The sequence below is a fragment of the Paralichthys olivaceus genome, chromosome 9, assembly GCF_024713975.1.
Source record: "Paralichthys olivaceus isolate ysfri-2021 chromosome 9, ASM2471397v2, whole genome shotgun sequence".
Taxonomy (NCBI): domain Eukaryota; kingdom Metazoa; phylum Chordata; class Actinopteri; order Pleuronectiformes; family Paralichthyidae; genus Paralichthys; species Paralichthys olivaceus.
This window is the reverse complement of record NC_091101.1, coordinates 25,338,867-25,351,557: the sequence shown is the minus strand read 5'-3', so window position 1 is coordinate 25,351,557 and position 12,691 is coordinate 25,338,867. Positions and strand designations below refer to the sequence as shown.

General features: G+C 41.8%; 1 protein-coding gene across 2 annotated transcripts in view; it reads right to left on the bottom strand.

Moving 5' to 3' along the window:
- Nucleotides 1–1,195: 1,195 nt before the first annotated feature.
- Nucleotides 1,196–12,691, bottom strand: part of fstl5 (follistatin-like 5) — a 139,454-nt gene continuing 127,958 nt past the window's right edge. For both annotated transcript variants that reach the window (XM_020103808.2, XM_020103809.2), the window contains exons 14-16: nucleotides 11,425–11,532; nucleotides 9,479–9,603; nucleotides 1,196–3,691 (exon numbers count right to left, since the gene is read on the bottom strand). In XM_020103808.2, coding sequence (XP_019959367.2) covers nucleotides 2,989–3,691; nucleotides 9,479–9,603; nucleotides 11,425–11,532 — 936 coding nt within the window. In that variant the 3' untranslated portion in view covers nucleotides 1,196–2,988. The remainder of the gene's footprint in view (nucleotides 3,692–9,478; nucleotides 9,604–11,424; nucleotides 11,533–12,691) is intronic.

Genomic DNA, 12,691 nt, shown 5'->3' with positions numbered 1-12,691 from the left:
GCGGCGGCCGGGGGGGGGGGGGGGGGGGGGGGAGGAGGGGTGTGTGTAAGGGAGCTTCAGCTCTAGTGATCTCCGGTGAATAACTGTGTGCATGTCATCGGCAACAAAGGTGCTTTCACAGACCTGCTTGTTCGCACATTGATCCTGCTGAAGAAAAGTGTGTCGCCCTTAAAACTGTGAGCGTTTGTGTCTTCTCGTTTCTTACAGAGCAGAAACCGTAGTTTCACACATTTCACAGTTACTTTGCTGCGTAAGATAAAACAACTGATCATTTTATAGAATCTGTTAAATTAGCTGACAGCGATAACACTACAATCATTCTTACCTGTTAATGCATATATATATATATATATATATATATATATATATATACGTGTATATGTATACTTTTGAAGAACTTTTACCACTGTTACTTCACTATTGAACTACTAACTAGTCTTAGTTTAGATAAAAAGATTGAAAGACTTATTTATCCTGAAGTGACCTCATGAAATTACTTGTGTCGTCCAACCAACAATGAAAAAAACCCCACAGATATTCACGATCACTTCTGCAGAGGAGGTTTTAGTTTGACTTTGTTTATCTGTTCTTTGGCAGCGTTATGTAAAAACCTGCTGGACAGATTACCATGAAACTTGGAGGAAGGATGCATTATGGGTCAGGAGAGAAACTTTTAAACCTTGATGCAGATCCAAGAATTGTTTTTCACTTTGTTTAACATTGACAGACGTTTTTTAAAGAAGTACTTGATGAAAGAAATCTGGCATTTGTACAGCAATGATATCTAAGATCTTAAAAAAATTCAGATCTAGTGAATTTAAACTAGTTTTTATAACTTAACTTTGGAAACATCAAATTATAATTATACAGGAAGTGTATTTAAGCCTTCATGCAGTCATTGATTGAATCGTGTCCATGTCGATCAAGTCCAGAATATCCACAAAATTTTAAGTATTTGCCAAAAACTAACTAGATAATAACTTACTCTGACCCACAATGCTCGGCTCTCATGGTAATTCAGTCGTCTTCTCTTACACAACTGCTTGTTCTTTCTTCGCTGAGAATAAATAAGACCAGATGGGTCTTGACCTTGTTCTTGGAGCATCTCTTGTGGGATGTTTGGCAACTGGCTGCCTGAAGAGAAAGATGTTGAATTGTGTCTAAAAAGTTTAATTAGGAAGAGTTGACATCATACTTGTTTTTTCATGGTTTAGGTTTTATTGTTGGATAAAATGACAAGCGTGTTTTCTCTATATAAATAACAATCACATGAAGGAACATACAAGACGTGGCTATATGGAGGTGAAAGCAGTGTTTGTGATCACAATGTATTTGAGTACAGGATGTCGATAATGACAACTGTGGGTTTTTTCGCTTCTTAAAAAGGAGTCTGCGGATCTATCGGCTCGGAGAATTAACAAAAACCTGCGCGAATCTGTACATTCGTGGGAAACTAATGGGACTCGCAGTCAGCTGCTATGTACAGAACACAGAGAGAAAGGTCAGAAGTCATCATCAGCAGTACAATCGAGTGAAGAGGTCGGAAAACAACGCGTGACGGGGGAGAGAAAAAGACTTAAATTAAATCAAAAGCAAAATATATATACGAGTAAGATCTAACAGGAAAGACAGGATGAGTTTATATAATCTGTACACATCAAAAGTTCATACTAAATTTGAAATACAGTTGCCCATTGTGATTCACAGAGTCATAGAGTGCTAGGGTGAAAATGCATAGAAATGTGTCCGGCAAGGAAACTGTTTCTTTGACTTGCCGGCTATGGATCTACTGCGGGACGTTCGGAAAGAGTTGTTATTCACATTCAAAGCTTATCCTCAAAGACCCTCTACACACACACACACACACAACTATCCCACTCCCCAGTGTGCGAGCGCGTCGTTACTTCATATTAAAACATCCACTTGAAACACGCTGTCAAACAGAGCAGACAATGAATGTTTTCCACACTTCATCCTATTAAACCCCACCGCTCTCCTCCTCTCTTCCTCTGTTTGATCCCGGGATATTTAAGTTGCGATAGGATTTTCTTCACACACAAGTGCTCTATTGACTCATTGCTAAGGAACAGTTTGACATACTTAAATTTAACAATGTGCAGTGTGTAAAGCTGGTACAATTTAAACATCACCACTGACTTTCATTTCTCCGCTTTGGACTAAAAAGGAAAAGAAAGTATTTCATTCAGAACCTTCCGACGCTGGTTATAATTTGGGATCAGAGGTTACAGAGCGAACGGCCGTAATGAACCGCTCAGTCTCTCTCTCTCCACTTCAAACGGGATTGGATCACAGCAAGAGCTCGTTTTAATTAGGCCGAGTCGGCTGCGTTGGGCGAACGGACCAGATTTGGGAGGAACGACGCTCACCACGAATGGAGGGGTCAAAGGGAGAGGTGTAGCTTGCTGTCATACTGGGAATAATTACACTAATTCCTCTGATGGAGGGCAGTTTTCCTTGAAGGCACAGGAAAAAGTTGGGGATGGGTAAACTTAGATTACAAGAGTTAATCCGGACACACACAGTATATATATTATATCTATTTCTGCCAATCCGCTTGAATATTGGTTTTGTTCAGAGATTATCTACAGCATTCCCACACACTGAATACGACTGACTTTGAATATTAATGCAAAGTTGCACAAATTTACGGATTCATACCAATTTTCCTGAAAAATGTTACCAGCAAGCAACTTTATACTGACTGAAACACAAACCACCCAGTGAAAAACAATGATTTAAACTCGGCTTCAAGACGATATCAATCAGTGACTCCCTCGATTGAATTTTTCTTTTCTTTTCTTTTTTTTTTTTTTTTTTGGGGGATGACAGTTCTTCATCCAGTGGACTTACAAATGGTCAATTTGGTTTCGGAATCTGTGGATTTCACGTCTGTGCTCCCACAAAATGAAAGAATCTGCAACAGAATTCAGTGCAACAGTAACTCTGACAAAAACTCGCTGTCACAACCTAAGAGTCGCCGACCCACACCACCACGTTGCCTTTGACGACATCGGTGATCTCACAATTGAGCTTGTTGAGCCGACCGTCCAGGATGAAGAGGGACTCTGTTGACGGGGTCATGAGGTACTGACCGAACAGTCCGCTGCCGGCCATTACCCTGTTCCTACTGCTCCACGGCCACTCAAACGACTTTGTGGCTTCTTTCAAGCTCTTGATCATCTTGACTTTGCCGGTGCTCAGTTCCACAAACAGAGCGTCAGTTTGACGGCCCGAGCTCCCGAACACGTTGTACTGGTGCACCTCCGTGAAGGAGCGCTGGAAGGCCAGATCGGACAGGTGCAGGTTTGTGTGGATGTCGAACGGTTCCTGGATCTCTCCCCGATCTGAGATTGTCTGGATCCTCATCAAGCCGTCGCCGTCATCGACGGTGACCAGGTAACGGCCGTCTGGAGACACGAAGGGAGTGCCGGTGACGTCACGGTTTTGTCCAATAGCGCTATCTGTCACACTGTCCAAGATGAGTTGGGGCTGCGTAGCGCCAGTGGAGTCAGGATGGCAATTGACGAAGTAATAACCGCCGAGATGGGTGTAGGCGACGGACTTGGGGATGCAGTTATACTCCCACAAACTGATGTTTTTCACGTATGACGTGGTCTCCAGGTCGATCTTGTGGAGGACAGGCTCATTTCGATGAAGGATGAGACCAAATCTGCAGTGAAGTTAAAAAGAAAAGCAAAACTTCAATCAATAACACAGTAAAGTCTGGTAAACTCCAAATTATGACATATTTGTAGCCAGGGAGCTGTGGAGATACTTTCTTCTAGCGCCGCCAGGTTTTAACAGCGCCTGCACATTCATTGATCCCAAACAATGCATCCAAATTATTTTTGATTTTCGTGACTTTCCTTTGGCTCCACGGCGAGGGTGACATTTGTGATTGACATTTCAGTGAAATGTCATAAAAACGGTCAATGGCGTTCAATAAAATCTGAAACACATTCAGTCCCGCTCCAAGAGAAATCATAATAATCTTGCTGATCTCTTCTTTTGTTATTTAGAACCATCAGCAGTTTAGTGCAACTATTTCAAAAGTACAAAACCAAGGAAATTGTACCTGCTCAACATACGCATGTCGATAGACCTTTAGTCTCGGTATATATTTGATTAATTCATGATATACAGAGCAACTAAAGTGAATCCTTTTGACCCTTATGTGTCTTTATGATTTGGACGATATGGAATACTGAGTAAAACCTGTTTTTAATACCTCAGCCAAGTTGTTTTTCTGCGTTTGTTTGTTTGTTTGTTTGCACAATTATGCAAAACGACTGCACAGATGTCCACAGTATTTTGCGGACGGACGGGACACTTCCACCAGGTAATCTTGAAATAGTTTTGGACTGGCGTGATTTAAGAGAAATAATCATTTTTAACCAGTTTCAAGGTTCAACTTCGGTCCCTGACGATCTTCACGCTGGCAGCTCAGCACCATCTATACTTTCCCCTCTCATATAATTATATCAGGTTTTTTATGAGGGCATGGATCTGTGAAAATGCTTCTCATTACAAAAACCCAAAAGAATCTCTTAATGGCACATTACATTTTAACAGCTGAACAGGGAAGAGGGAATATGCACAGAGCCGACAGGCCTCAATTAAATGTGACTACCAGCTGATCGATGCTGACAGGCACTTCAATCTCGCCATTGTTCATCATCTTTTATGCGATTCGAACACCAAGCTGTCGTGTACCTGTGAACAGAAAATGGCTGTTTGAAAGCCACAGAGCACACCATCGTCCCCGTGCAGGGAATCATTGATCCAGAGATCCTTCTGTCCACCAGGTCCAGAGACGAGGCGAGATCCGAACAGTTTCTTTTCTTTTTTTCAAAGCAGGCCAGCAGGTGTCGTGGGTGATTAGTGGACACGGATCTACCGAACATAACACTGAGCTATTTTTAACGTTGGTGCAAGGTTGGCAGGCGGTGCGCGAAACCAGATCTGACTAATTTTCAAATTGAATTTCTGCTAGATTTGTTGTCCTCTGATTTGCAGCAGCTGTTGCTTTGACAAATTCCTGGCATGTCAAAAAATCGGTTGTCGGCTGTCTTGCAGTTCGAGTTGCTCTGCAATCAGATTCCTCTCATGGCTGCGGTCGAAAGGTCCGTTCTGAACTGGGGTGAACTTGTTTTAACCTTGTTGGAGAATAATTTTACATTTGGTGGCTGCCTGTTGATGTCGTCAAGGTTTTCCCAAACAAAGACGGGTCCATCGTTTTTATTCATTATTTTAAATTTAATGGCGGAAGACACCGGGGAAGTTGTCCAGACAATCATGTGATCGCCACAGCAGAGTTAATACATCACTTCCTGTCTCTAATGTGAAATCTCTGGATTTTACCCACAAGTCATTTCTGAACACCGCTCTGGCTCCGGATCAGGGGTTTGATTCATTTTCATCACTTTTAAGGAACTAATATCTGAGTGTGTCAAATGGAGTCGAAGTCAATTAAACATAGGATTAAATACCATAAATTATTTCGTGTTCATTGAAATACTTTGAATAATTTTGTGTCTTTTAAACTTGTATTAAATCTTTTACTTGCACATGAGGATTATTACTTATTATTATGTATTTTCTTTCACAACTTCTTTTACCTTGACCAGGTTACTTTACTTTAATTAAATCGTTGAAGACTCAGGAACGACTGACTGAAGTTGGGAAATTGTAGTTTGCTGTTTTTTATGTCAAACTTAGTGAAAAGTCTTCTTGTGACTTAGAAAGCTGATCAATTATATTCAAACAAGATGTTTCCTGATCTCACTGCGTCTCACCTCTACCAAAAGAATAAGTTCCAAGACACTTAAGAATTTAGAGATTTCTTAAATTTGCAGTTCTAACGTGAAAAAGAAAACATTTGCCTTTCTCTTTCCTCTCAGCTGATAAATTATATATCAACACTCTGCCTGTCAAACGCAGTTTTGCTATTAATTGTATTCGATATTGTGGCTGTCGGGGCGAATCAATGAGTCGTGCACATATGCTGGGATATTTATTGGTCACATGCTTGGAAGCTAAAGGTCAAATGTGCATTTCCACCAGCAGTGAGTTGTTCCTTTTTAAATTCCACCTTTGATAAATGAATAATCAGACATTGTTTGGTGTCGCTCTGATGTGATCGCAGCTGGGTTGCTTCATTGGCAGACCCAGATTGCTCTCAGCCAAACTGACAGCTGCTGTTTGTCGTCTGCACCATTGATTAATGCATTAAAGATTCTCCTCGGTTCTGCACAACGGGGTCACGTTCACATTTTTATTCTCATTTCATCATCTCATCGTCGCCGCGGTATTTTTCAGTGTCGACATATCCTGGGATTGAACACTTAACCTTGATGAAGTGTTTGCTCTGCAGCGGAGTTAAAGATCCAGAGGCCAGAATTCACGAGGAAACAGCAGAACAATGAATGCTGCACAGTAAAGGATATCTATAACACAGCAGTTCTTGTTCACCCATCCTCCAGCGTAAAAAACATTGAATCAACATCTCGCTGGGTTTGTTTCGCCGAGAGGAGTCGGTGCAATGATTAGAAACCTGTGAAAAATATGTGCAGACAGGCCGAGCTGCAGGGTCCTGTATGTGGCCACAAATAAGACACAACAGTTTTGTTTTGCTGACATTCAGAGCTGCCTGCCTGTGAGTCGATGGGTCTAATGAATGACAGCCCCCAGAAGTTCCTGGTTGCTTTACGGTGGCTGCTGGGAATCCCTAGTCGTTGCACAATCCCCGGATGTTGCAGAATATAAGTCGGCTGCTCACACACTGCTCGTGTTGCTAAATCCACTGATCGATGCTGCGCTCCTGCCAGCGGACAAATAGCTGCGCACGTACAAAAAAATGAAGCGCCACCGGGCAGTAGTTAATTCAAGGCCTCCTTACATCTGCAATAAAAGCAGCTGTCCAAATTTAAATGTCTTGTTTTTATTGAGTGGACATGAGTCGTGGTTTTCAGTGTGATGAGGTGGAGATACTTAAATTTGTGGAGTATTTAAGTTGCTGGAGAAGCCGACTGTCATAAAGTTAATTAGTCCGTACTTGTGCTAATTGATTCATTGCTTTTCTTTAGGTTTTGATAAACTCTGGTTTGAGACTTCAAGGCTCTGGGGAAATACAATTATTACTGCCAAACATTTGCTGCTTTTCTATCTTTGATTGCTCTTAACATTAATCATGTACAACCGGCGACACGCGTGACTTCTGTATGTTACGATGATATTCCGACAGGTAAAACACACGTTCACTATATAATAATATATAATAATGGGACCCGGCTGCTGCAGCAGCAACAGTCAGAAAGCTGCTGCTCAGGATAATGATGAGTAGATCTCAGGTGAAGACGATTTCCAAACACAACACAGCAACATCACAGGTCTCAGTGGATCTAATTACAGCTGTGCCAGCAACACCCCCCCCCCCTCCTCTCCATGAGACCATTAACATCCTGAAATCCTCCAGACCTCCTGCCTGTTCCTGGCCTCTACGTGACATTAGCCAAGCGTTTGAAAGCCGCTTTTCTCCGTGAACGTTAAGCCCGAGTGTGACAACTACTCATGACTCGTGAACACCACAGCAGCGTTTCGATGCCCTCTGTACTCAGCACGTCTGCGCTTTTGTAGATGATCGACGAAAATGTCTTTATGCAGAGTTTATTTCATTTTATCACGGTGAAAACACAACTAATCCCGACGTCCTCTGACTGTGCTAATGCGTTGTGTGATTCGTGCTGTTTGCAGAGGAAACCGCCTCTTTGGCACCGGGACTCTGGGGACGTCAGAAGTGAGGAGGCTGCTGTTTCCTCATGTGTCTGTGATCTCATCAAAAACAAAACGCTGACGGACATAAACACTATAATTGATTGATTAAGTTCATGTTGACACGTTGACCGGAGCTCACACAATCTGCGCAGCTCTGATTTACTGCCGCTCGGCCCAAATGTTGCTCATCAGCATTTACTCACCGTTGCTGTTGCTTTTCCACAGTCTGACCTTGTGTCAGGGACAGAGCTGCTAGAAAGCGAAGCGCTCACACAGAGAGCACACTGACTAATAACTGCACCAGATACATGACGACCAGTCGATATGAGAAATCTATTGTTTTGCATCCTTATTATTTGACTTTGCTTTCAGGTTGCTTTAGTTGTTGGATTGATATTACGATGCAGCCACTCATTAGGTTGATTCGTGCACACACAGCTGATATAACAACGAATAAATAAGCAAAGCAACTTTACTCCTACAGCACTTATCTAACAACAGAGTGCAAGGGAATAAAAAAAACACACAGCAAAACAAAGACCAAGAAAGATGAAGGAAAAGTCTTCAATGATGATAACATCCAGGGTTTTATACACCGGCATAAGGGTCTTAATTGAATGTGTTGGTTGAGGTCATATAATCACATGATTAGAAATCCCTATCAATTAATTCTTATCATTACATCAACAACTTTACGCATCAACAGAATGAATTAATTCACTATTTCTGTTGAGAAAAATAACAACATTATAATCCTCTTGTTGATAAGGAATTGTTTGAGCTGCAAACAGAATCTGTTCATACACTCAATAAAGTATTTATCTGTTTAATCTACTTGTCACAAATGTTCCTTATATTCTGAAATCTTGACGTCTTGTGTCTGTAGCTGGGACTCGACAACACAAGGTCGCTTCAGGGTTCTGTGGACAGTCGGTCTTTACTCCGTCACTGCAGGTCACCTCCACAGTTAAAGAAATAAAACCCCCAACTAGCATCACTTCAGACCAAACAATCCTGAAACTAAAGGTTTAGAAAGTTCACTGAACTAGTTTTCTTTGATTTTGACATTTTAGAAAAGTGGCAGAATGCTTGATGAATCTATTATGAAAGAAATAAAGCCTCTGTGCTGACACGAAAACGTTCCCTGAGAGAGAGATTCTCTCTTTCATCAAGAATATTTGACTTTTGACACCAAACCAACAGCACGCAGTGTGTTTGGTTTCCATGGCTGAGGCAGCCGTGTCTGGGAAACTCGTCACAATAATAACTTATTATGCTGTTGAGGTGTTTCTGTCTATTCATTGTTAATCATTTGAAAAACGCTCAGAAGACCGAACCTTTGCTAATTAAAAAATGATCCGTTGACAGTTAGCTGGCTTTGTGGCGTTTTGGATTCACAACATTCTGATATAAACTATTGAAACAGCAACTCATGCAAGAAATATTACAAATATTTCAGCTGAGTGGCCGTGAAACTCAGCCGCAGCACAAGATGACCAGCGGGACTTTCTCCCAAAACCTCCATTAACACACTCGATCTCACTCAAAGTGCCCATCCACATCATTATTGTACTATTGAGTCTCTGAGAGAGAGACCAAAAAAAAAAAACAAGGGGAATCAAATGCCTATGGGATGAATTCAATTTGCAGATAAATGTGCATGAGCTCTTGGATTGGGACGTACCTGATGTGGTTAATGATGAGGCTGGAGGCCGGAATAAAGAAGTCATCCACCCTGTCGAAGCGCCGGCCGACCGGCTGCGTGTGCACGGTGTGGTGGGAGACTCTTCCGCTGGCCTGATTGATCACCTGGAGAAGAGCAGCAGGGGAGATGGTGGGTGTTCAACATGAGCCTCAGTCTTAAATTAATAATTCATCTTGTACTATTTCTCATAAGACCGTCGTCAAATAAAAGTCCACTCAAGAAAATCATTTAATATGTTGCTGTCGTGTTTATCTGTGCTCGTATCGACTCGGATGAAACTGTAAAATCCTCTTATTCCTGAGATGTTGGCTCTTCTCTGTGGGAGGTGATGTGCGCTGTTGTCACTGGTGTCTAAATAATACTCGTTCATGCATGAGAAGCGTGCAGGCACGTGTTTTGTGTGTAGGCAGCATTTGCTTTGATTAAGCCACGAAGCACAAAGCAAATAGCTTCAGACCAAACCCTGCTTTATGAATTTCTGTGCAGGCGATGACGAGGGATTTTCAAATAAAACCCCTCAAGTCTTGAGCTGAATCGGGGATAAATGTCAGAGGAAACGATAGAAGCAAAGAGACTTGGGGGAAAAAAATCATTATATATTTGTTGATTCTATTTATAGTAAAAGTGTGTCATGGAGAAATACAGTATAAAGTATTTGCTTTGCTGTTTGGTCACGTTCTGTTTGGCTTGAACAAACAGATATTTCTGCCGATGTTGGCTTGTTGCAGTTACTGCACATCTTGCATATCTGTATCGGTATGTAGGATGATACTGCAGTAAACGCTGCTGCCAGTACGTACAGTAGTTCATCCATAGTGTTTTCCATTTTTGTCCCTCGAGTGCACATCCGGGTCACAAGTCTTATCACAGCAAACGAACGGATCTATACGAAACAATGTTTGAATCTGTTTAAAAAGATAAAGTAATTCTCAGACTCTGGTGATATTGACTTCAAAAGACAACAGTTGTAAGGATCATCAGATTAAAGCTGAAAGTCTGCGGCTCCTCGTAACTGTTCTTCTATTTCTCTTTCATTTCCACTGTGCTCGACTCCAGAGCTCCAGAGCCAAAACAATTGAAAATGTGTCACAGTCCAAATACCTGCGCGCTGTGATCGACTATTAATTACCCTCATCAGGCGAGACAAACAAATCAAATACTCAAAATCCCAGAGAGGCTGCAGCGATTAATGTCCAAGACGTATCGGAAAAAAGAGTGGGAAAACACTTCAAGTTTGAATTCGCGTTTAATAAGATGTCAGGTCTCATGTCAGGATGGTGATAATAAGGTTGTTTTATAATGTACTGTACACGTGAAGCTATATTTAAAGTGTGTATGAATATAAAACTGTCGGCAGCAGGAGAAGAAGAACTGTGCTGTGATCTGAAGCAGTCAGTCAATTAATGAATCAATGAATCAATCATCTGCTGGTATCAGCTTCTAAATGTGAATCCCAGCTCCCAAATAGTGAAGCCAAAGCCTCTCAGTCACAAACCTTGCCTCCTCCATGTTAGTGGAAAAGACACAGACCAAACTAAAAAGTCAGAGGATCTCAAATGAATTGTTCTCAAAGATGTCTTCTGTCTTTAACAGTGGTTTTAGTTCACATGTGCAGTTGTTGATTTTACGTTACATTTGGTTTGAATTGAATCTGTTCTATGATATAATAACAGTGTCATGATTGTGTGTACCAGCAGGATGTCGATATTAATACTAAATCACAAACTCTGGCTCCGAGTGTTGTCGTCCATCTTTACACAGAGTGTGTGGAGTGAACTGAATTTCTCTGGGTTCTTTATTGTTGGTTGAGACAAAACAAAAGAATCAGATTCATGTGCAACACGAACTCTGTCCCTTTGACAACCTGAAACTCTGAAGATGAGTAATAACACGAGAGGGAAATAAGCAGCGGAATGAGGATTTACCTGCAGAGTCGGGGAGCTCTTCTCCGCGTCTCCCCAGCTGAGCAGCCACACCTGGTCATGAGATTTGTCATAGTGGAGCTTCACAGGATAAGGATCGGTGCTGACCGTCTGGAGGGGACACACACACACACACACACACACACACACACAGACACACAGACACACACAAACTGAGCCTTTAAAGGGAGCAGGGCTGCAGAATAACAATTTAAGGGGAATCTAGACTTTGCGTTTGAAGGGATCCGTCTTTGAAGTGCAGTGCTAATGCTTCTGAAAAGTTTCCCTGCACACTAATACATCAGGGTTGACAGGAGCGAGGCTTCACTTAACAAGGCGGACCGGACGGGGGGGTGCTTCTTATGTACAAGGTGGGTTTTTTTTTTTTTTGGTGTGCGGCTGCATTTCAGATCGAGTGGTGACAGTCACAACTGCTTTACCGCACTGAGGTAATTGGGTTCAGTCTTTATCCGTTGCTTGACGCACAGCGGCAGAATGTCGCATGTGACAGAAAACTGCTCCTCGTGCATTACGTCCGCAGCTCCGAGGGAACCGGGAAAGTATGAGGGAGAAGATGTAGCTGCTTCACAGAGAAAGCAATCATGCTAGTTTTTTATTATTCCACCCTGGTATTCCCACAATTCCCTTTGACTGCACTTTACTTCCTATAGTATTTGTTTTTGCTATGGAGCCATTATAGTATTGTTTACCCAGGCAAAATATATATCGTTTCATGAGAGAGTGAACAGCTCCTCAGGGGGTTCTCTAAAAAAAAAAAAGAGAAGAAGATGAGAATATCCACTGAATCCCAACTAATCTCTGAGCGTGTAGTCATCGGAGAGAACAGGTGTTCATGTTGTTCTTTTCCTTCTTTTGCTTTTTCTCTATCAACTTCTTTCTGGCGGAGGAAGATTATCAAGATCCTCATCCAATATGCTCTTGTAAATTCAGCTGCGACGGCGGATCTGTCGGAGATGAAGCGCGGAAAAAACACTGCAGCGACTTCAAACATTCATCCGTGTGCACTTTGCATCCAGTCTGTTCATTAAAAACTCACCAAATATTTAATTGGTCAGAAGTTTCAAAATTAATTTTGCTCATTAATATTATCGTGTGCACGTCAATCATATTAATGTGTCAATAGGAAATTTGAACCAGGGAAACCAGAACAAGCCTCGTGCCTGTGGAGACGAGAGACGAGTTCAGGTAGTTTAATTATCAACTGCTAATATAATGCAATGAAGCTAAACCTCCAGGCAACTGAATAATG